Consider the following 25,366-nt stretch of genomic DNA (forward strand, 5'->3'; position numbering starts at 1 on the left):
ATATAAAAACTATTTGGTCACGTACCAACTCATAGAAAAATAATGCCATGAAAGCATGCATATTAGCTCAGACATGACTTATAAATAAATATCTAAACAAATAGATAAATGAATAGAACCCATCAAAGTATTATTTTTTTTAATAAAATAGGTCAATGTGTGTCTAAGCTCTAACTGAGGTCAATGCTCTCCCTGACTGTATTCTGGATAAATGCCTTGGTCAGGTCCTACAGTTTGTACCGTATCCTAGCGACTTTTTTTTTTTTTTTTTTTGTACCTGGTTTTTATTGAGCATTATCATGTTTTCATTCATATATTTTTTTTTAAAGTATTTAAAGTACTTTATCCAGTCCTTGTAGATAGAAGTAAAAGTCCTATAAAATATGCAAACCTATGTACAGAGGAAAACAGAGCAAAAAAAGAAACAATTTACAGTATATTCATCGGTTTATGTATATATTTATATATATATATTTATATTCAAACTTCTGCTCTGTTTCTTGTTGTTTTTGAACCACTATACTTTGTTTTACTTTTCTCATGTAAACTTGCAGCTTAAAGTTGGAGCAAATAAAGAAGAGGTGCTTGGCACTCTAGTTCCCTTTGTTCTGCTTCCCTTTTCCTTATTTCTCTCGACATTAAAACATGGGCTAGGTGAAAGACATGAGTGATTGCTCAAACAAACCATTAGAAAAGCACAGACCGTGTTGACACCTTTTTCAAAATTCTCAGAGCAGGCAGTCAAAGAGGGCACACAGTGTGGCGATCAGGGATACCAGACACATGACATTTAGCTTCAGATGTTATTGTTAGCTCAAAGACAGCTCAGGTGGGTGTACAAGACACTTTGTTCTAGCCAACCACGGATACTGCCAGAGCACGGTGGTCATCTGGTTTGCACTGTACGCCATGCTCAGGGCATTGTTATGTGGCACACACACAAACACTGGTGTCCTGGGATGTGTAGTGGCGTCTTTTAGCCTCACTGGATTTGGAAGGTAAATGTTAAATTATTCAATCTGCTAAAAAGGTTAGACACAGACACAAGGGAAACAGCATAATGAGCAGTTTATAGGAAAAACTAGTAACAGCACCCAACAGGAAGCATTGTCTTCCAAAGTGTCATATAGCCTTATAAATATTCATATACATAAATATTCATTGAGTAATCTCCACTAGCTGAATATGTGTTGAATGCAGGATCCAATAAATCCAAGTCTGTTGACCTTTTGCAGGTATATAGTAGGTGTTCATACCATTTTTGTAGACTATTATGAGAAACTGTATGCTAAAGCAATATGAAACCAGCCTCAGTGACACAGCAGGTGTAATGGGTAAATGGCTTTTCACACTTATTGCTTCATTTTACAGTTTCATTATGCTTTTTATGTTTATATTTAATTGTATGAGAACGTAGAACGTAAGGCAATATAACATCTTCTAAAGGATATGCTTCATGTCAAGTATTACCAGCAGAGATCCACACATTAACTGCTGGATGGGAAAGAACATAAAACCTCCCTTATTCTATTCAGTGGGAAGCCAGCTCTAACTGTAACAGCGTTCATCAACGTTAAAACACCATCATAACCATTACGATCTAATGTCTGGTCCAGTAAGCTCAATCACTTCTCTTATCAAGCCATGTCATATCAGTCGTAACCCTGAACTTTACCCTAGTTTTGACTCCAACCAGTGGAACGTAGTCACAGGTACCCTGCACACAGCTTTGATAGTTAGTACCTGTGCCAACAGGTTACCTAATGCCCACTTTTATCTGAAGTGTAATCGCATGAGTCTACATTACTTCTAAATGATTTTTTTTTTCAAAGACATTGATGGACCAACAGTGGTCGGACGGTTTGTTATATTGGACATGCACTGAAGCTCTCTACACAGCTGAGAAATGATATGGATCTGGCTGTAGTTTTGACATCATAATAGCGCGCTGGCTGCTTGCAGTAGTGTGTGTTTCGTTTTTTTTTTTTCTTCTTTGTTTTCTGAGAGCACAGTGCTTGATGGCAGATTCTGCAGGTGACAAGGCACACCTTGACATGGTGACAGCCCATACGCTACATGCACTTTACTGAATGCAAAAGAGAGCAAGGGTTGTGAGATGTATTCATTTTGGTTCAAGTTTCAAAGAGAAGTTTGTGTGTGTGTGTGCATGTGTAAGCTCAAACGATATGTTTGGAATAGAGTCGAAGATAATTGTCCTTTTCCTCTAAAATCATTTAGCCTGATTCTCTTAAAGCCTGCTACTGAGATGTGGCTTTTTGCATTTTCAGATAATATTTACACCATATGTGTACTCTCACACATGTATCTTTTAGCAATATATTGTGTGTCAGCATATAGTTAATCAGAGATAGGAATGCCTGCAGTTTTGGGAGCTGCCAGATTTGCGATTCTTCCCAAGCAGAGCAATGTTTCAAACTCCAGCTAAAATCTACAAAAAATTACAGCTCAACATAGTCAGTAGCCGTTCTATATACAGACACACATATATAAAATATGTGCATATAAATACATATATTTGTTTGTGATTAATATCTATTTATCCATATATACTGTATATATGAATACATTTGCTTGAATGCTTGTTATACATATATATGTACTGCAAATATAAACAAGTTCATATATTTCAAACGTTTCTGATGTTATTCTATCTATGAGGTTAGGATGTCAAGTTAAAAAAGATAAGGCTGTGATACGGAGCAGCCCCTCCCATGCACTCTCCATCCCTCCCAAGACAAAATGAGAAGAGAAAAAAATAAACATTTTGAGTAATTGTAAACTAGCGAAGTGAGAGACCCCATTTGGTCATCTGAAATAGTTTTGCCTGTATTCAAAAAGCATATCAGCAATATATATGTATATATACATGTGTTGTATATATTCGAAATGTACACTTCTTTTAAGTGCAACTCCTCAACCAGTTAGCACTGACTGAAAGAGATGCAGTGGTCCGAGTATATTTGAGCTACAAGTCCTCAGCAATAAAAATGTTTGGTCTTTTGGTCCCTAAAACAACTAAGGAATGACAGGTAAGACTCCCTGGAGACCGTTGCTATGGCTCTCCTTGGCAACGGTATCCCCTGGAAACGGACAGGCACTCCGAGCTAAAGATGGCCATCCCAAATCGAAGCCAATTTGTGTCCTGAAAATATCACATTCCCTACTTAAGTTCTCTCTCCGAGAATTTCTTGTCCCTTCTTGTTTCAAGTCTTATAAATTGGTCTTCAAAAGTCAATTGCCCCAAACTCAAACCATCTTACAGAAAGATCTCCTACGGCAATCCTCTATTCAGTTTTTAAAAAGTTTTGTTCTTGTTGGACTTTTGACATCCGTATTCCCTTTAAGAGTTCAGTGGGGTTGGTCATTGTAAGTAGGTTTGATATAGTTTCTTTTACCTTTTTTCCTCATTGTTCAAGTAAAAGTTTTTTTGTGGTCCAGAAAAGGTAGCTGTCATTCAAGCAGGGTTTTATGGGGAAAGAGGTGTGTATATGTGTGCAGAAGAAAAAGGTCCTGGGGCTAACCAGGCTGGTACAAATTCTCTCTGAGTTCCAAAGTTTTAGTACATCCAAAAGGAGGTGTCCTTGACTCTGTCATCGCTCTCTCTCTCTCCTCTGTTTCTGAAGCAGCCTTAGTGGTCCAGATGTTGAGTTTGCACTCAGTGGCGGGTAGCAAGAAGTCAACATATGATTCAGCTCAACAAAACCTGAAAAGCAAAGAAGAAATAGACAGACTTTGGTTATAAGTAAATTGTTTTGACAGCTACTGAATGAATGGCCATTTGGTACAGACATTTATGTTCCCCTCATAATTAATAACAACGTTCTGTAAAACGTTTAATTGTCCAATGTTCGTTTTATACGGTTTTACAACCAGATACCTACAAAAAATAACATCCCCATCAGTCTCAGCTGTACTTTGTGTTTACGTAATTTTGGCAGTTGTGTGTTTGAGGGAGCTGAAAGTATCCAAAAAATGTTTTGCTTAAATTGTTGTCTAGTTTTGTTTTGTTTATTGGTTTATTTACTTGGATCTATTAGACAATTCAAAGAGACAGCTAGTCCCTCTGGGCTTAAACAAACATTTATTACATAAGAGACAACGTTGGAACATTACACTAGAAATCTAAAGAAAAGTTAATTGGGAAAATATTTGTTTTAAAGTTTGATTTGATTTTTTTTTTTTACACTTTTGTAGTGTTAAAGGATGCCATGATTTCATTCCTTATGGCTCTTCCTTGTACTGTTGATACTCGCTGTATTTACATGCAGATGGAGCCGTGGAACATATTGACAGGACACCTGCCTCTCTAAAGCATCTTCGACGGCACTAAGACTCTAAGTTCTGGTATGGATAAACAAAGATAATTTTGCTGAGACAGTTTTGAAAACAAATCAGTGCTCATCCTGCAGTGAATTAATTTAGCTCCCTGGCAGTGATGCTGTGGTAATCTCCTATGTGATAAACAATTAAGTTTTGTTTTTATATTTAAATCAAACTGTTTAATCCTGTTTTTGAAATGATGAAGGGATTCTAATCAAGATACACCTTAACCCTCATGTGTCATTAGAAGTTAAGTAGCACTCTGAATATGGACTAATCAGTCTGATTATCTGTACCATAATAGTGCATTAATATTTTATCTGGGAATAATAATACTAAAACTGGGAATGTGAGTGAAAAATGGCACTATGCTTGTTTATCAGTTAAAATTTCAAAGACTGCAATAACTGCCAATCTCAGGGGAAAACAAAGGAAATCAAAAAGAGATGTTTTCTCTGGAATTCTGTTGACAGTGTTTTTATATATCAAAAGAAATGGCGCCACATATTTTGTGACACATTCATATGAGATTGCACTATTCTTCCCGCAGTGATTTGCCTCGGGACACCGTCTGGTATGGTTCAGTTAGTTTGTGAGTGGGTGATAAGTTGCCCTTGAATGAAGTCATCAGTGGTGAATGAACGACACAGCCTAAACTCTCCATCACACAGATGAAGGGAGGAGACAAAGAGGAACAGCACAATTACCCGCCTGAGGGGTAATAAATGCCTCTCCCTTGGAAGCAATTCCTCCCCTGTGCAACACACTGAACCTTTTACCAATTATCTTTTACCTACAGGGTAACATACAGGGTCACTTACTGTAAAGCTGTTCTACAAATAAAGGAGGCTACATGTAAGTAAATGCTCCTACCCCTCAGTTTGTTTCAACCAGCCATAAAACCTGGCTATAATATTTATATCAGTGGCATGGTAGAGAGTATAGACTGTCAAAACATTGTGATAATAATAAAATAATATATTTGAAATGTTTTATTCTGAATGTACTGTCAGTCATCAAACTCTAGAGTTTACTGAGAGTGAGCCATAATGAATATTGGAATTAACATTTGCAAATGCGTACTTGAACTATCAACAAAGGGGTAAAACTTCATCACTATTCTTTACAAGCAATTTGCAGATGATCAGCTAGTTATTAGGCATCTGCAAATGTTTTATGACATTTATAAAAGGTTACTGAAATGACATCAGGCGGTGCCATAAACGGGCTGCCATTTGAGAATTTGTCAATATAATATGCAGTGGTTGTGCATGTACTGGTTCAGTTAATCACCTATCAAACTAAAGTAACAACAAATGTTTCCAGTCGAGGTCGAGGTCTGACCTGTCTTTCCCTGTGTGCGACGACTGCCCCGGCCGCCAGGGTGGCGGTGGCTGGCTGGGGCGGGGGCTAGTAGGGGCGGTTGGCATCCTTTGGCCTCTTCAGCTGCACCTTGAGTCTTTTCATGCCGATCTGGAAGCCGTTCATTGATTGGATGGCAGCTTGGGCACTACCTGGGTTGTCGAAGCTCACAAACCCTGGGGGAAAGGACAAAAGAGAGAGAGAAAGAGGGATGTGGTTAGATGAAGAGGCAAGGACAGTTTGGGGTTACAAAAGAATGGATAATGGAGATGAGTTCAATAAGGTGAAGCAGTCGTTTACACGTATGTATAATTAACACATTAACACATTACAGTCCTTTTATCTGTACATAAAAAATTGCACTACCAGCATTAATACTTACTTAAGCATTAACATGAGAAATACTACAATATAGCATGAGTATTATTAAAGCTAACATACAGTATGACAACAACAATAGATCACAATTATGTCACGCAACCAAAATCACAATATGAACTTGGTGATGGGATGTAAAACCAAAACATCAACATGGTTGTGCTTCTTTCTGAGTTTCGGTTTTTAACTTCCACTTGAAAGCGTTGAATCACAAATTAAAACCTGCATCTCAAAATTGCAACATGAATAATACAACATTAATGTTGTGTTGAATTAATGAGCAAAAGCTACTTTGCAAATAGGTTGCACCTGACGGACTCTCCATTAAATATTCTCCACAATTCATTTATAATTTGCCACATAATTATGCGTTCGGCTAAATTGTGCTGTCAGTGGGATACAGTGAGACAGCAGTTCTCTATCTTTGCATGCTAGAGCAACCATTACATTGTTAGCATGCATTGCTTTTGCTTACAGTAAATTAGAGACTGAGAGTCAGCGTTCGTATGAGCACAATGGCAATGTAGCTGAAAATATGGTATTTAAACACAACTAATTTCTGTCATGATCAGTTTGACTACTGACTTATATACATCACTGAAATATTTATCAAAATAAGGAATTAGTCAGAGCTTCAAAAGAAAACAGCTTTAATGATTAATACACACAATCATTCTCCATTCTTTCTTTTTAGTAACAACCAGCTTTTGCACAACTGTAGAGAAATTCTCCACTGTTTTGTTTTCAGTCTTTTAAGGGGAGGGGGTGTTGAGAGGTTAGGAAAGGGGGTGTTGACTGCGGTAAAGAAGGTGATTAGTAAAAAAGAATAATCAGAATAAATAACCAATAATTTTTTGGTTTGGTCATTTTTACCCACCAAAGCATTTACTTTGGTTTGTCGCCCGATCCACAAACACTTTGGAGGAGATGACATTACCGAAAGGCAGGAACATCTGCATCAGCTCTCCATCCCCAAACTCCTGAGGGAGGTGGTAGATGAACAGGTTGCAACCCTCTGGTCCTGCACACGGACACAGAGAGAGAGAAAGACACGGGGAGAGAATAGAGAAAAGAGATAAGGGGCAAAGGTCAGAGAAAGAGAGACAAGGCGAAAGAGAGAGGCATAAAAGGTTGACCGCGGTGGGAGCAGACAGTGATGACAGGAAGAAAATGCAAAATAATAGGAAAACAAGAAAATAATGAAGGCGTGGAGTGAAGGTGTTCTTAAACAGCCAGTCAACTTTTTACTGTGAGTTTTGGTCCTACATAAATGCCCATTTTTTTGCTAAAGTTAAAACATTTTCATGAGTTCTTCTTCTGATTTTAAGTAGCTGGAAAAATTTTGCTAAATCCGTGCATCATGCTTGGTGTATGATGCATGGATTTAGCAACATTTGAACCACATCAAACCACATTAAAGCTGAAACAGTTGGTCGATTAATTATGATTAGTCCATCAACAGAAAGTTCATCAGCAACTGTTTGATACTTAAAAGCCGTTTTTCAAGCAGAATTCCTCAGTCCCAGCTTCTCAGTAGTGAGATCTTCTGCTTTTCTTTGTATTAAATGAAAGTAAAGTGAGTATATTGTGGTTTTGGACTTACCTTTACAACACAAGATAATTTCCTCTCCTGTCCTTTTTGTGAAATAACTTTCACAAAAAACTTTTTGTTATGATCACTTTTTGTGATCATAACAAACATGTGCAACAAATGCATGAGCACGTAAGAACCCTGTAGTACTCCCAAATGTATCTGCAATTTGTGAACGACCATCATTTCACAGTGTTAATAAATGAATAGCTCAGTGTTAATAGCTAAGGTTGATTTTTTTTCCAATTTAATGTTAAATAGAAATAGTTTTGATTTGAAAGCAGCTTTTCAGGGGCTTTAAAATACTTTGTGCACTGACTTTTATTTTTATGTTGTGCTATACCTTGAAATCTATTTCCCTAATATTAATTCAACTGAAATCAAGTTTGGTATCAGCTGCAAAAAACAGACAAGTGCAGAGCCGTTTATCTCAGCATGCTGTCATTAGTTCACAGTAATTCTGGGGGCCTGAGTGGTTTGACAGTTTCAGCTGTACAGAAAAACTCACAGATTCAGCATTCACAGCTTTTAGGTTTCCCAAATTAAATAACTACTAAATCCTTAAATGGCAGCCTCTGGGACGCCACAACTGTTGAATGATTTATTTTCCACAAGAGGGCAGTAAGGTCCCAAGCATGGGTGTCCCAAATCTGGAGGTCACTGAGTTCATGAGTAGGTTTACGGCTCAGTCTGAAACAATCAGTAATGGTAGTAAAGTTAGTTCCCCTGTAGCCAGCAAATAACCAGACACTCTAAATATTATTTTTCATTTTGCTTTATTATTTAGTCTTAAACTTGTCTCCTCCTTGGACTGATTTAAAAGCATGAAAAATGAGAGTCTTCCCTAATCAATCCAGACTGATATTGTGCACCATACTCTGTGTTAGTGTGAGTATGCTGAAATGAATATTTTGCTTTGATGGAGGTGAAAACCAGGTGAAAGTGAAGACTGTGAATTGCCTGGATATTTTTAAACGTGGGTGTTTATTCCAGGACTGTATTGGCAAGCGGATTCAAGACGAACACAGGAGTAAATATGAGTAAATGTTTGCAGCGTGTATGAATATTTAGGGGTGAATGATGTGGCGCGCGTGTGTGTGTTACCTTCTCGTTGCTGCTGTGGAATGATGGGTGGAGGGTGGGGGAAGGCTTGGCTGATCTGGCCGTATGCAGCGGGATAGGCTGCTGAGACACACACACACACAGCACGGATCAGATAACAGTCATGACTAGAGAACACACACACACACACACACACTCGGATACATACAAACAATGTGATATATGCAGGAGCACAGCAGGCAATCGATCAGATAACAGACAATAGAGTCTACGTGTTGCACACACACACTGAACACAGCAGAGAGAATACATTGGTGTAGTAAGACTGAAACACTTAAAGTTACATGATCAAAATTCTAATTCATACAAAGGAATATTTTCCCTCTGTTGTCCCCCTTTCTTTCCATCTCTTTTCTCTCTCTCTCTCTCTCTCACACACACACACAGATCAGTGCTGCTGTGAGAGTGACAGACAGACCTGCATACTGCTGGACTCCTGTGTAAGCCTGCTGGAGAGGATCAGCTGCAGTGGGACTTTGAGCTGCTCCACCAGAGACACAGAGAGAAGAAGAAGAAGAAGAAGAAGGAGGTGGTGAAGGGGGAGCATGGATGGATAGAGGTGTGTGTGTGTGTGTAGGGGGAGAGAGACGGTGGGAGAATGTAGATGGAGGAGAGGGCATGGAGGAAGGCGAGAGTAATATATAACAAGGGTATAACAAGGGTGAGGGAGGAGGGATGGAAGGAGAGGCGATGGAGAGAAGAACAGACAGGAGAAGAAAAGCAGAAAGGTTAGAGAGCCGAACAGCGAGGTGTCAACTCGCTCCGCTTTCAGTGTGTGAGGAACTGAATTCTGAATCTCTCCCTCTTTTGCTGGGCGTTTTACTTTATTTTCCTACTAAAACATATCAAAAGCAGCTCTTTTTTTCCACCCAGAAAAGCAGAAAAATTAAACTTTGAAGGACCACGGTTAAAACAAACAAACAAACAACAAAAAATAACAATACAAGGCTCCACTGTCACCACAGGAAAGGAAAGAAATGTGTCATAAACCTATTATACCTATAATAAACAAATCTTATGAAGAAATATATACATTTTCCTAACAATCTACTCTAGGTACACATGTAAAACAGGACGATTACAATACACACAGAACACTGGATGCACCTGTTGCTATCACTTCACATGTAGGAGACACAGTAAATTATTTAAAATGGAAATGTGAAAAATGTCCCCCAGTTTAATCACACTTGTAACTACCACAGATGCTGTGCCACACTTCATAACTACCCATCTGTACACAAAGTGCATGCACATTAAGTACACCACTGAGAAAACACACACACACACACAAACCAATAACCCCACTATCACCAAAAAACCAAAGAAATACTGAACACACCGTGGACTAACAGCAACACTGAAAAACGGTTCGAATAGCCAGAAGAAAGGTGAGTATGTATGGGCTTAAATACAGGTCAATACATTATAGGTTTGTAAAATAATGTTCAAAAATAATTCTACAGCCTGTGGTTGTATTTGTTCCTTTGTAAGAGGAAAACTGAAAAACTTAATCCGTGTATGTATTGAAAAGTTATTTTGTTGTAGAAAAAGATTTGTGGATGTTTAAATAAAGTTTGTGGACAAATTAAACCAACAGTGAGGTCACGCAAAGATTTAAAGACAAAAGAACTCCTTCTGTCAACATTAAGTACAGATTCATAAGAAAACTGTGAAAATCAACAAAATTGAAGTCACATTTGAATCAGTCAGTACAAATTTTTGGCCCAGCTTTTAAGAGTGTGACACAGATTTCTGCTATAAAAACTACAAATCTTTAATCTTTCTCATGCAGTTCACAGATTTACAAAATCACAGGCTTTGAAATGACTTCTGAACATTATTTCACAAGCTCCGATCATACTGACCCTTATTTGAGCCAATAGGGCAGTGGGATAAGGGGAAGAAAGGAATGGGTAGGGGGGCGCTACCTTCAGAGAGAGAAGAGAGGAAGCAGCCACCCTGAACCCCAAAACAACTCCGCGGAGCCACGCCCAAGCCGTTTTTCTCCGAGTCCTCCCTAAAAACCACCTCCTGCAACACTGGAGAGACAAGAGTATAAAAGAAAAAGACAGATTTTTCTCCACCTCTTCACAGACAAAAACCAATGAGGTACTAGCCACGGCTCATGACACAAGCGCATACTTAGGCCCCAGCAGCCCATAAGCACCTTTGCCAAACACTCATCTCCTCGACATGCTGACTGTCTGTGGGCTCCGTTCATCTGGCCTTGGCCTCCTGAACATGCTTCAAGGCTATTCACGCCTGTAAGCCAGCAGCATGCACACTTTCCCATTACAGTGAATGTGTTTACTGCGTAGTGTGTCTATAAGGGTTTAAGCTTAATTTTCAAGAAGTCATGGTTTAACATAACAAACAGTGTTTTCATAATGTAAAGTGCATTTTCTTTCATATTCGTCTGTATCTCCGAGTTATTTTGTGTTTATGCGTACGTGCTGGCAGAATTTATCAGACTTACCAGGGTAATGGTGTATCCCGTTGGCGAAGACAGCCTCTGCAGGAGGCTGCCCATTTGCCTGGGGGGGCGGCATGCCAGTAAAACCATTTACACTAATGGGGGAGGGAATGCTGGTCACTGTGGGGGCGCTGATGCCTGGAGGAGTACTGCCACCTGCAGCCATAGCGTAGACGGGCAAAGACAGAGAGAAACAGTAAGCATTCCACTGTATTTTTTTCTCAGACATTATGGAGAAGTTTTGCTTTGAATGGCCACCTAGTAACTCCTGGAAATGTCAGAGGGGCCGGTCCAGTGGGCCAGTGAAGACACTAAATGTCAGGGCTGATTTCTTGTCCCAGTATGGCCCTTATTGTGACACAACAGCCATTAGATCGGAATCTTGGACATATTGTATAAGACTAATGCATACCTTGTTGATGATATCTTATGGGTATTAATTATATGTTTGTTTCAGATGTTTTCATGTTATGCCATGATGCATTATTTTCATTTGCACCCCTTCAAAGCATATAAAAAAATATACAGTATTGATTCTTTTTGGAAATGTGGCAATTTAAAATCCAGTGTACTTTGTTCCTTGCTACTGTATTTATTCACTGCAGTAAGAAAGGAACATACTGTTTTGATTCATGCCTGAGATTTAGAAGCCATGGATTTTAATTAAGTGAGTAAAAAAATATTTTCTTCACAGAAACACGTACAATACATTATGTTGTGGGGGTATGTTGACATTTGTAAATTTGAAGTGGCACAATATGTGCTATCAGATAAGCAGTTAAACAGCTTTGCCACTTTGTAGTGAATGGGTCTACCACATTTTATTTGAAATTCAAACTATTGTTTGAATGTGGGAGAAAATTAAATATTTGATTGATAATGATCTGCTCAAATTCAAAATGTATAAGCACTATACCCCACTGGAGGCCATTCGTAAAATGCAGTGTCACTGATCCACTGCATGCACTGTTGCCCTCAGTGAGAAAGGCTATTGTTGTTCTCTTCACTAATGCAAAATTGAGAAAAACTAGTGAGCTGTGCTCAATGGATCATGACACCAAACTATTTGAGAAGAAATGTGAGGAAGCAGTTTGGATTTGATACCATAAATGGACAAATCATGGTTAAAAGTATGCAGCTACTTTACAGTAACGCCAGTTTGATACTGTCAGTTCTACAGTGTAGTTTAGGCTATGTGGATTGCATTCCAATAAATCTGAACAAATTACTCTTTGCTTCAGTGAGGAAGGGTCGATAATCTACTGTATGTGTGCATAGATTCCATTTCCACAGCAGACGGAAATACCTATAAATCCAGTATTGTCCTTTAACCTTTGCTTTTCTTTGCTTTTGTTACCTGACGTTGGGGTCATCGGTGCTCCCGGGAGGCCATTGATGGTGGCCATGTGCTGCATCTGGGCAGCAGCAAAGGCCGCCATTGGACTGAGGTAGCCTCCCTGGCCTACAGACGCCATCAATGCCGCCTGCTGCTGCACCTGCACAGTGGAGGAGGGGATTATATGAAGGGTCGAGAACAGTGCGGGTATAAATGGAAAATGAGGCACAGTATAGAAGCTGAAAACAGAGACTACTGGATAGAAACCAGGTATTGAATCTTATAAAAANNNNTATTCCTAATTGGAGGGAGCTCATCTTTTTTGCTACTTCAGATTCATATGTGAGCTAGGCTTGAGCACTCTGTTTAATCTGTGGTTCATTGAATAAATAACTGTGGATAAAAAAAGGCGTTTTGCGGGGCGTCTTGCCTGAGCGTAGGCTCCGTAGGCTCCAAACTGCAGGGCCATGGGGTTGAAAATTCCCATCTGACCAGCCATCTGCTGCATGCGGCGGATGGTGCGCTCCTTATCCGTGTCGGCGAACTTCACCACCAGACTGGATGAGGCACCCTGTGCACCCACCCATCCACCCACCCACACACACACAAGCGCGCCAGGCAGTACATGTTAGTGTGTACCGACATATGACATAAGCTTGTATCTGCACTTGCACAAATCCTCTCCTGCCAAGGCAATGGCCTCAGAGCCGTAGTTGGCTGCCTATGGCCTTGAAATAGTTGGATCATACGCAAAGGATACATTTACTTCTTGGGATTAATAAAGTATAACTTAACTAAACTTTAAGAAGGTAATTAAGTGCTATGTGACTCATCTCTCTATGTGACTCACCTCTCACATAAATCTACATGCTCACACACACAGTTAAGGTGTACTCACAGGCATTGTCTGGCTGCCGTGTAGTGCACTGATGGCTGCCTGAGCTTCAGCATGAGAGGAATATTTTACAAATGCACAGCCTAAAGAGAGAGAGAGAGGGGAAGAGGAGAACATGAGTAAGAAGAAAAAGAGACAGTGAGAACAAAAGAGAAAAGTTTGCTGTAGAGTATATCATACACTATCACAGCAAAACATGGCCAGTAACAAGACAAAAAGTTAAAAGTTTCCTGTTTTTTTCACCCCGGGATAAATTTCCTACAGCATTACAGCAACAAACATTTAGTAAGCAAAGCCCTCTCTACTGAGGAGGTTCGCATCAGTGTTGATCAACGCTCAATAAGCGGGCTAAACATGCCACTCTGACACCATTAACAACTTTGGGATCCTCTGATGGGGCTTAAAATGCCACAGCATTCTGGTGTCGCTTACTATTGACAAGCCCCGTTGATGAATTTGAATGATCAAGTTCCCAGTAATTATTGAGCTAAAGCCCACTTAGCCGAGTAAGCTGGCTGATGAGGCCTTGTTAATGGAGCTTCACGGAGGAATCAGAATGATCAAGCCCACTGTAATCATCAGGCTTAGTTATCATCGGGCCTCATTGATTGGCTGCTAAGCCCACTGATGAACTTCATGCAGTGAACTTGTGTAGCACTCTGACAACATTTTGAAAGGACATTTTTCTGGCGTGACATGAAGCCTGGTGGTTAATAAGAAGGTTGACTTGTTTTTTTTTTCTTTATCAGAGCCATGTAGGTTGACTCATAAGGTTAATGGGGTTCATCTGTAAAGAATTGGTGGTTTATATCTCTCATTCCTGTGGGCAAAGCTTTCAAATGGCATTTACTGATGTTGAAATTTACAGAACTTACAGTATTTTTATGTAACCACTCCTCTGATGATTGTGAAATAGCCCGCTTTGACATCACTCAACTTAAGTAACTTTGCAAAGTCACCAACTTTGAAAGGCCAAATCATTTCTGTGCAGTAGCCTGTGAAAAAGTCTGCTGGCTCAAAGTCATAAACAGCTATAAACTCACCTTTGCTGTTTCCGTCGGGACCTCTGAGGATGGTGCATTCCTCGATGCTGCCGAAGGACTCGAAAAGGCGCCGCACATCATCTTCTGACTGTTGCTTGTTGAGCATACCGACAAAGAGCTTTCTGTCTTCTAAAAGGAAAAGGAACAGGTCACAATCAGAGGATCAGAGACGCCTTTTGATAATCTACATAAAGACATGCTATGTTCACTGAAATAGCAGCGTTTTTGCTTGTCCTTGCATGCAAAAAACATTTCTTGATGACACTGTATATTATCTAAGATGACATATGTCCACCCATTTATTCCTGTTACAAACTCATCTTTAGATATCAGTTGGGTTAGAATATAGCTGGAGCTATCAGGTTGAAGCTATTTGCTTAACCACAAATTCTTGTTAAGTATGATTTTTCTTAATGTAGGTGCTCAGCCACATTTGGAAAGCATCAGCAATTCAATAACAATAGAATAACAATTAAAATGTACAAAACAAGTCACTGACAGATTCCAACTGAAAGATTTTTAAATTTATTAACTTAAGTAACAAATTTCAGTGACACGAACATGTCTGTTGTACAAATTTGTCCAGGCACAGCATGTTTTTCCTGGTATATATTTTACTTTCAATAAGTAACAGAGCAGTTTTTGAAAATCTCCATTTATAATAATATCTCCCACCCATGTTTCCATTACAAACTTGTAGTGGAAGATGAACTCATGATCACAGGAATAAAAATCCTTTTTCTGTGCAGTCTGTCCTATGGGAACACACTTGGCGCCGTGCCCTAAGCGCGAACTCTGTTCACAGATGCAACACAATGCTTCCTCACACCATATTTAGTACTGCTTGCTCGACCTATGTCTGCGGTAAATGTGTGTTTATAACCACGTGCCTAATCCCTCTGTGACAAAAAATATTGTTATTGGCTAATATTTCACTTAGAGTCAGACTGAGCTTCCAACCAGTTTGGTTTACAGTAGTAGCTCAAAAGTTTAGATAAGAGGCTAATATGATACTCTTCATGAGAGAGCAGTGAGTGAATGTTGTGGTTATCCAGTGATTCCATCTGTAGCATCTTACTCCATAACGTCTGAACTGCTTGCCTGTAATAATGTCTCGCCAAAAACTGGCAGTGTAAAACAGTCGTCTTTCTGTTTCAGGCACATCTTTACTGTCGTAAGTAGGAGTTTGTTTTGTGTTAAACTGTACACAGGAACTTATTTATTTATGGAAGACAGTCACACTCATAGTTTTAACACTACACCAAGCTTTTTGCACAATATCACGTTTTGCATTTCTCCCTTTTTCCTCCCTATTTACAGGGGACAGTTGCCTTCTCACTGTCCTTGTCACTGCTAACTCCACTGTCAGCTTGGAAAGACTATAGCTAGCTACATGGCTCCTCTGATACATATGGATAAAATGAAGTGGCTGGCAACACGCCAACCACTTCCTTTTATCCATCAGCAACAAAACCTATTTGTGGACACTTGGGGAGTTTGTGCCTGACCAGCTAGAGGGACTCACTAATGCATCAGCAAGGTCATGATCCCTCACTGGATTCACACCCTCATCTGTGATGATTGGTGCCTTGTCCCCAGAGCACAATATACACAGCTTGAGCTCTCTGTATTTGAGAGTTCACAACATGTTGTAGTAGAGGGGTAGTGATACTATGCTATGTCTGAACACAACACCTACACACAGGTATTAAACAAGGCAGATGCATTTGTGTGCTGTCCTCACTCAGGACATGATTAAAATTTTATGAAATCTAAGTTAAGTTCATTCCAGGGGGCTCTGTTTACTTGTAACAACACATTTGGTTGTTGTTGTTGTTATCTTTATTAAGTATGCTTCACAGAAAGGATATCACTGCCTGTTGCACAATAATGAGGCAGCACGTTAAATAGTGAAACCGATAAATTAGATAAAAATAAATATAATACAAGTAATATGCATAAGTCAAAGGTTATGTTGAATCCAGCAGACAACTACACGAATTTGGGGTTGAATGGGAGGCTAGCCAGTGATTACATTCAAAGCTGTGCAGGCATTTCTCCCAACATGGCAAATGGACAGCAATAATAACTACTTTCAAAATAAAATGTCCACTATACATCCGATGAAACATTAAGAAAGTAATTGTTCATATTATCAAGTCACAAAGCACCAATTTAATACTTTTGTAGGCCTATTTCTCATTTATGACCACATAGCATAGCAACCAGTCACATAGCAACTGCTGTCCTCTTCTATCTTGAACTTTAAATTGGCATTTCAGAACATTTAATAAAAAAGTCTCTGTGGACCAAAAGCAACACATAACCTAAATCAAATTAGTCTTTTCCAAAATTTTCTACAAACAAACTTTTATGCCGTCAAAAAGAATTGCAGGACTATATAATCAGATAGAACTTCAACATGGGTTTTAATGAGATAGAGCTAGACTGAGGTCCAGCATCAGTTTGTTATTCACCATGACAGCATGAATGAGTCACCGAATGAGTGTTTGAGGAAAATTGTGAGGCAGACGGTGAAAGTGTGTTAGTGCACAACAGTAACAGATGTGTTGGTGTGCAAGGCAGTCTGTTTTTACGTTACCCAGAATCAGAGCTTTGTGAAAATGGATGTATATGTTGGGAAATTAATGAGCCTCAGTGCAATTGCTTCTGAATGTGCACTACAAATTAATGTGTGTGTAGGTATGCTTACCTGTGTGTGTGTGTGTGTGTGTGTGTGTGTGTGTGTGTGTGCATGCATGCGTGCTTAGGGTCCGTTCCCCGCTGCCTGAGCCTGACAGGGTGTCCTTGCAGAGTCAACAAGACTAATCTGCGCTCTGGCCTTGCACTGGCGGGTAGGGGGGTGTTTACAAGAGTGGAGCGCACATCACAAGTGGAGGACACACACATATGCACATACACAAATCTTGGTGTTTGGCCCCCCACTTTCTATCACACACATATACATCCACGGTACACACCTCAATGGTGGACAAAGCCGTTCCCCAGGGAAGGCACCAATAAACATTACATCTTTCTTCGGGAAAGGACACACACTCACACACATGCAGGTACACTCATATTCAGCTAGAGAGCAAATCAATATACACCAGTGTCAACAACGATGTAAAGCTCTCTCTCTCTTTCTCACACACACGCACACACACACACACACATGCACAGAGACAGTCTATGACAGTGACTCCCCGATTTCCCTCTACTGTAATATCGAGTAGGCAGGAGTAATATATCATAAAAAAGTATTATGTAATTTCATTATTAACAGAGTATTCCTTTTCAGTTTTTTTAATATATGTATATGTAATATATATATATTTTTTTTTTCATTTTTGCTGCTTTATACTTCTATTCCACTTTATTTACAGTATCAGACACATGAAGTTATTATTTACTGTTAAGATTAAGATTTTATTTAGAAAACACACAATAAGCTTGTGATGTAAATGCATTGCTCAGGGAAACCAACAGCAACCAACCATTTTGGCTTGTGACTGCTTATTAAAAAAAAATAGTCTAGTTGGGGCACCTTGTCATGTTTCAGATGCCTACAAGTTATTAGCCGTTCCAACAAAGAGTGATTTTCTGTCTGAACTTCTGAGATGGTTTCATTTAAGTAACTGTTCGAGGCCCAAAGGGTCAAATTATCCATTATTTCACAGAGATTAGAGTCCACAATAACAATAATCGGTGTACCAGAACATTGTTTTTTCTTCTTTCCTACCCCATTAATCATCTCACAACCACCCAGATTTATTTTGTGACCCACAGAAGGGGCCTTTACCGTTAAGTTGGGAACCACTGGACTAAACTACCTAACTTTATATGACAGTTTTAAAAGTACCCCCAACTTCACAGCAGTAATATTCTGCTTACACTGATAATGTAATATATAATAATACAGATTATCAGTCAGGGGACATTTTTCTGATAATGAGTCCTTCAGTTTTGATACTTTATGTGCATTTTACTCATATTGCTTTGACATTCACATTAGTAGGATTTTAAATGCAGGATTTTGATCTGTAATAGCATTTTTTACAGCATTGTACTAGTACTTTTCCTTAAAGAAACAATCTGCTTCTTCTGCCATTGTGACTGAAAATGTAACACCCTGAGACAGTATATATGTAGCTTTGCATTCATGCCTGAGAAAAACGTCCGAGAGATATAGAAGTAAAAACAAATAGGCACAGCAATAATCTTGGAAAAATAGAATTGTTGAGAATAGATGAGGGGAATAGTAGCGGGCAGAGGACATCCATACAGAGAAAGACAGACACGAATAACAGAGAGAGCGGTATAGATGTCCTGCATTGCCCTCACTTTGCTTCCTCACGCTTGGCGCTTGCCTCTGTTCCCTCCTGCTCCATCAATCATACTCAGAGCACCACCAAACTAAATAGAAGAGGATGTCGCACAATCTCTCTTCTTTTCCTTAAAATTTTTTTTTCTTTACAGGCTAACACCTCTCTCTCAGTCCTTATGCTTCTCTCTGCTTATCAACCTTCAACTCCTTGCATGCTCTATTTCCTCTTTTTTTTTCCCTCTCTCTTTCCCTTTTTCTTGTGGCTGAAGAATCGCTCTGGTGCCAATTATATTAACAACTGCAAAGTTTGAAAGACTCCAGCCAAAACCGGTCAAACTGCATCAATCTTCTCTTGTACAGTCCATTGATTGATGTCAGGAGCAGGTCACTACATGTCTAGACATAGAAAATGCGCTTAAAGCTGTCTTAGCTGTCAATACAGTGCGACACACAAAATACCAGACTAGACATCCACTTTCATTTACACAGATCTGTCATTTGAATCTGGGGTTCATTTGGCAGATACAAACTTGTGACACGAGTCAAATAGGATTTGCTTTGTTGCAGACAGCGTTATTAAAGGTGTTTGACAAAAAGAAGTGACCTGTTTCCCCCTGAAGCAAGATATGCATGTTTCTGGGTAGGTACGCGCATGTACATGCATCAGTACATATGATGAAACTCCAAAAAAGGAGGCTGAAGGCCTCGGCAGCCAGGAAGAGCACTGTTTACATAATGTGTCCTGAATACTGCAGGGTCCGGCCAGGCCACGCTGTCAGCCTGCGTCGAGGAACAGGGCATCGACTAATGGGACAGATAATGGTGAGGCTGATACGTGCAGGCAGCATGTTTGTAGGGCTAGAACAAAAGAAGGAAGGTAGCAAAGAAAGGGGGAAGGAAAAGAAAGAAGGAAGGGCATACAGTACCTCCTCGACTCTCACTGTCTGCTGGCTTCACCTGGATTGGTCTGTTCATCTGTGACAGAGAGAGAAAGAGAGGACAAATAATAGGAAAAGAAGGAAGAAAAAAAAGAAGAAAACAAGAGACAAAGAAGCCAGTAAGCATCATGTACTCATGTAATAACACATGCTTTTACCCCTCCCACACCCCCCTAAAAAACTTTTTTAGAATCACTCAGCCAAATTGCGGGTAAAGTGTATTGAAAATCTCCAAAGCTGTAGCACTTATAGCCATTGGGGGAATAGCTGGTTGGGAATATGGGTTGGAAATATTATTTGATCTGAGATGAAAGGAGAGAGAAGGGTTGGAAAGGGGGATAAGCAGAGGGATGAAGGGAACGACGGAAAGGGGGATAGAGGGAGGATGGTGGAGAGGTAACTCTGGGTCAGCAGAGCTACTGTGACTGTGTATCCTCTCTGTGGGTGCTTCTGGACGCTTGTGTGCTATCATGATTCGGTCTGTGGACTTTGTGTAGTCAGATGTACTGGTGGATGTGTACCCACACAGACACACACACACACACACACACACACACACACACACACACAGTATAGACATAGCACATATGAGTTTTCAAACTCCTAAGCCTCACTACAAAATGTTCTTGCACAATTTTCTCTTAGCTTCACACACAAGCTTGTACATACAAGTGCACACACATGCACACACACACACTCTCTCTGTCCCCCAGTGAGACCTTTCCACAGTGTGTCCACAGAGGCCCTCCTTTCATTTCACTTCTGCCTGTCAAACCTTCCCTCTCCGCCTCGCCACCCTGCTAAACGCTCGCCGCCAATCAATTTTTAATAATGCCAATCGCCACGCTGCCAGGAGGAATGGAAGGAAGGAGGGGGGAGGGGAGGAGAGGAGAGAAGAGGAGAGCAGAGGAGAGGAAAGGAGAGGAAAGGAGAGGATAAAACTGAGGATGAAAGGGGAAGAGGGAAAGGTCAAGGTTCTGTGCAGCATCAGTGTTTTGCTAAATGTCATTAAATCTTTTCTTTTGAGTTTGCTGATACAGTCATCTTAATGAATCTTGGGGCTTTCAGATGATTCACCAAAGGCAAAACCTTTGAGCATGAGGACCCAATGTCACAATGCAAACACAATTAATGCTTGGACCTTCAGCCTTTTCTGGCACTTTCCTGCTGCTAATATTAAATCACATCATTCTCTACAACACTTATTTAAAATGGAGTTACCCATTCCTTCCTCTCCCTCGTCTCCTCCCTCTCTTTGACAGCCAAGAGAACCCTACTAATGTTTTTAATGTGCTGTGATGCATTATTTATCAGACTGGCTGTTGATATGGAAAAAGAACGAGAGGGGATAAAAGAATTGGGAATGGAAAAAGGGGAGTTAAAAATTAGTTAAAAAACAGTGCTGGATAAGAAAGAGAGATTTCAGGAGGATTGAAACCAAACAGGGCGAGAGAGAAGAGAAACTAATTGAAATCAGTAAAAAGCAGGGTGTTGGAGAAGAGAGATATATAGTGATAAAAAAGGAAGTGGGGAGAAAGAGGTAGGGGGAAGGAATGAGGAAAAGAGGACCTAGGGGGAGATGAGGACATAGATCAGAGTGTGGGACAAGGTCAGCCCAGTGCTCCCAAGGGACCTATAAGCCTGCATACATATGAACGTTTTTACCGTGACCCATACAAATGGTCTGGCCTCAATCTGACCTAATTGTGTTCCACCTCCAGTGGTTTTATATGTAAGCGCCGGTCTTAACCTGCATGGTATATGATGGCACTGACCCTCTGAGATTATTTTTAATTGTCTTGTTCTTAATTTCACTCTACACTAAGATTTTAGGGACCTGGAACCTGGACCTAGAACCATCCCGGAGTTGTTAATACTTTCTTTGGATTCTCCCCTTGACTGCAACACACTCCCCCATAAAATAACATAACAGTATTGACGTTGTCCTCTGTTGGAAAAACACACCTTTATAATCCATGGCCGCATCATCTTTTTGATGTAATAATATTTTATAACTATTACTTACTTACTAGCCCTTGCTAGCCCTTGCTTAGAGATAAATATGTGATAAGAAAAACATAAAAGACCCCTCCCCCGTTCTCCCCCCAAAATAAAAACTAAGCTGTCTTTCCACTTTTCTGACACCCACCCCTAATAATTTTCATACTGTCACTTATCGTAACATTTATTTTAGTTATGTAGTAAAACTTGTTTCAATATTAATTTTTTATCATCTACAATCCCACAAACTAACTTCACAGATTAATCAATGACTCTTCATTTGTCATAGTTGAGCAGCAACACGCAGAATGTCCGCTCATAAATTTTTAAATACAATTCAAAAATAATGTTAAGTGGTTAAACCATTATTTTCTTTTGTTACTGAAAGCTGAGTGGTGTTTCATGGGCTCTCTATCAGTGGTTTCCATTATCCCGGGCCCATAAACTGCTTCAAGGTCAGTTTTATCATCCTGCTCATAATAGGGTGAGTTAGCACCAGCCCACTGGACAACCGATCCCAAAACAGTTGTTAAAACCAGACGCTGACTAGCACGGATAGCTCCCCTCGGATGTCTGTGGTGGTGTAAGCCAAAGCCAGATGGCATCATTGAGCAGCAGAAGCAATGCAGTGCACACACAATACAACAAGCTCTCTTTAGCCTAATGCCAGTATGAGTAGAAAATCTACATTTACACAAAAAGGCGCTGAGATGCAGACATACATACATATATGAACACATGTACACACACAAACAGGCACAAGTCTGTATAGGCTTACATGACTAGACATGCATGCCTTTACACATGAGCCTGGCTCATACACGACCATGAAAAATTACTACTAGGCCGATGCATCCAAGTGTGCATGGAAACGTAAAACAGGATACAAATAAGCACACACACTCACACACACACACAATAGATATGTAAATGTGTCCTTGTGAGTCAACATGTGCTGTAAATTGGCTCATCTCTCAGCACGCACACCTAATACCTCGCATGTTGCATGCGTTTGCTCCTCATACTGTAAATGTGGCTGCCTACTTATCCACGCACATGCCTTTAAAAACACAAGGGAGTGCACAGACACACTCACACACCTACACACACACACACACAGGCAGACAGACACACACATATCTACACACACACACAGGCTAAGCTCTATTGTTGCTGAAAGTCCACCTCAGCAGCCTTGTGTTAGAGTGGCCTTGGTGTACCACATGATCGACAGCTCAAAAAGAACTGCTGCTACACAAATGCACACACACACACACACACACACACACGTTCTTGCTACACTCCTCTGTTGATTATGTAACTCAATGACAGCGCTCTGCCTCAGTGCTGCCATAGATTCCCTGCTAACTAGAAGCTGAGGGAATACATGGTCTGCATGCAGTCTGTGCTGTACCAAACTGGTGAGTCATTCTTCTGAATCAGTCTAGTACGGCCTGAAACTCTAGCGAAGCCCACAAGATTAGCTCAAAACAGTGTGGGACTATACTTTGCTATATTGGATTCTACCTTGAAATGGGGCAAAATTGAAGTCCTTGATCTGAGTTTTGCTGCTTACTGTATTGATTTCACTGCGTGCCAACCACAGAAATGAAGTTACAAAAACACTGTTAGGATGACAACTCTATGGGATTTCTATCCTCTGAATTTCTGTATAGTACCTTGTTATGTCAAATATGCTTCAAATACAGTTTATTACAAGTTGTAGACAGTGCAAGTGCCAGCATCCAAAAGCACAAGAACTAATGCATGCACACAGCCTGCAGTCACTCACACTCCCATCATTGTCTGTGAAAAAGAATATTGAAAGTATGCTTTACGAAACTCGGGAGAGGAGGTAGGATTTTCTCATTTTCACCCTCGTCTAGCAGATGTGTTTTTGCGAGAGAGTGGAGCAGTGCAGGCCAGGTCATTTCATTATCACAGTGAGAAAGCACTCCATGAAACTCTCCCAGGGAAGTAAGGAAGGCTGCCTTCATAATATTCCTCTTCTACTATTGTCAAAACTTGCTCTATTTTACATTCCGCAGCTGGAGGCCCATTTTTCTTTTACGTTTGAAATCACTTTCATTTTGTCTCCATCCCATTTGAATGTCGATATGTTTGGGTTTCTTTGTGCTTTCTGTTCATACATATATTTACTGATTCTGAAGTGTATTGTATATGTAAGAAAGTATCTGAAAGGGAGCAGTTCCAGATGTTGAGATTCTCTGTAGGAGCAATACCACAGGCTATATGTGTAACCAAATGCTGGTACTGTCAAATGAACCACTGCCACCCAACCTGGACCTTCTTTCCAAAGTATCTCAGCGTGCACAACACTCATCTTGGGATGGAAACATGCCAATGGAAACATTAGCTGAACAAATACAGTTATAATCCTGAGATGCTCTTTGGAAACTGGGCCCTTGTATGCAGGGAAAAAAACTCAGTGGCAAGATCATCTTAAAAACTAGAAACATTTAGCAGGTATGTACTAGATTTCACCAGTGGTCACAAAGAGGACAAGCTATTTTAGAAGTATTGATTTTACATTAATTCACAGAAGCATTACACTCCCATGGAATACCCCCCACATTTCCATCAAAGCTCCTACAGTAAAATCTTCATTTTATTGACTTTTGCAACCTCTTGAGCCACAGAAGTATTTTACAACATCTGTAGCTCACACCCTCCACCACCATTACCACCGCAGACTGCAGAGAGAAGTGCCGTAATTTGACTAATGGAACTGGAATAAGCTTCGGTGAGGAGGAAAGTTATTTTTCCCATGGCACAAAGATGTGTTCATCAGCAGCGAAATTCAGGTCAGTCAGTCAAATAGGATCGCCTCACCTCATACTGAGTGAGCCTCTTTGCAAGTGCACAGGCTACTCTTGGTAACAAATGTTTTCGGCAGACAGAGTTAGAGAACCGGTTGTGTGAATTTACTAAATTTACCCAGTTCTAACAACATGCTTCAGTGGTGCTGAATAGGACATGAAGTAGTAGTTAAAAATATATTTAATTTTAACTACTGTTCTTAATGTGTGCATGACAAAATGTATGTTTTACTCCTGAATATTTTAGTGACAACTAAATTAAGTTTGTGGAGGTTTTTTTGGTCTAAGAGGTCTAAAATAGAGTTACAAAAGCTTGCGTTAACTGGCAACCTCAGCTGAAGTTACAACTAGATTAAAGTAGGTAAGGATTTTCGGATAGGCTACGACGCGTAGAATGACTAAAAGCTAACGAAACATTTTAGCTAATAGATAAACAGCCAAAACTTTGTGTGACTGCAAACTACAGTGTATATATTTTCTTGACTGCATTAAAGACCTTAGCTAAGCTACCCTAATGCACACCATCTGGAGTTTTATTATTCTTCCAACAATGATATTATAATTCAACTCTGAAAAAAAAAAAAACAGAATAAGAATCATAAGAATAAGAATTTTTAAATCTACAAATACTGATGTGACCTCTATATGACCTACAAGCACACAAGACCATAAGCGAGAAGACTGGAAGATTTCTATATATTTATTCTTAATGCCTG

General features: G+C 39.9%; 1 protein-coding gene across 1 annotated transcript in view; it reads right to left on the reverse strand.

The window, feature by feature from the left end:
- Window positions 1-3,644: 3,644 nt before the first annotated feature.
- celf4 (CUGBP, Elav-like family member 4) overlaps window positions 3,645-25,366 on the reverse strand; it is an 80,135-nt gene continuing 58,413 nt past the window's right edge. Inside the window, exons 3-14 of the mRNA XM_035662210.1 lie at window positions 19,798-19,846; window positions 14,545-14,673; window positions 13,505-13,584; window positions 13,037-13,177; window positions 12,628-12,766; window positions 11,274-11,426; window positions 10,726-10,836; window positions 9,213-9,275; window positions 8,777-8,854; window positions 6,959-7,102; window positions 5,686-5,879; window positions 3,645-3,724 (exon numbers count right to left, since the gene is read on the reverse strand). Coding sequence (XP_035518103.1) covers window positions 5,752-5,879; window positions 6,959-7,102; window positions 8,777-8,854; window positions 9,213-9,275; window positions 10,726-10,836; window positions 11,274-11,426; window positions 12,628-12,766; window positions 13,037-13,177; window positions 13,505-13,584; window positions 14,545-14,673; window positions 19,798-19,846 — 1,215 coding nt within the window. The 3' untranslated portion in view covers window positions 3,645-3,724; window positions 5,686-5,751. The remainder of the gene's footprint in view (window positions 3,725-5,685; window positions 5,880-6,958; window positions 7,103-8,776; window positions 8,855-9,212; window positions 9,276-10,725; window positions 10,837-11,273; window positions 11,427-12,627; window positions 12,767-13,036; window positions 13,178-13,504; window positions 13,585-14,544; window positions 14,674-19,797; window positions 19,847-25,366) is intronic.

The sequence above is a fragment of the Morone saxatilis genome, unplaced genomic scaffold (assembly GCF_004916995.1).
Source record: "Morone saxatilis isolate NCDOM2014 unplaced genomic scaffold, NCSU_SB_2.0 Contig18, whole genome shotgun sequence".
NCBI classification, from domain to species: Eukaryota; Metazoa; Chordata; class Actinopteri; family Moronidae; genus Morone; species Morone saxatilis.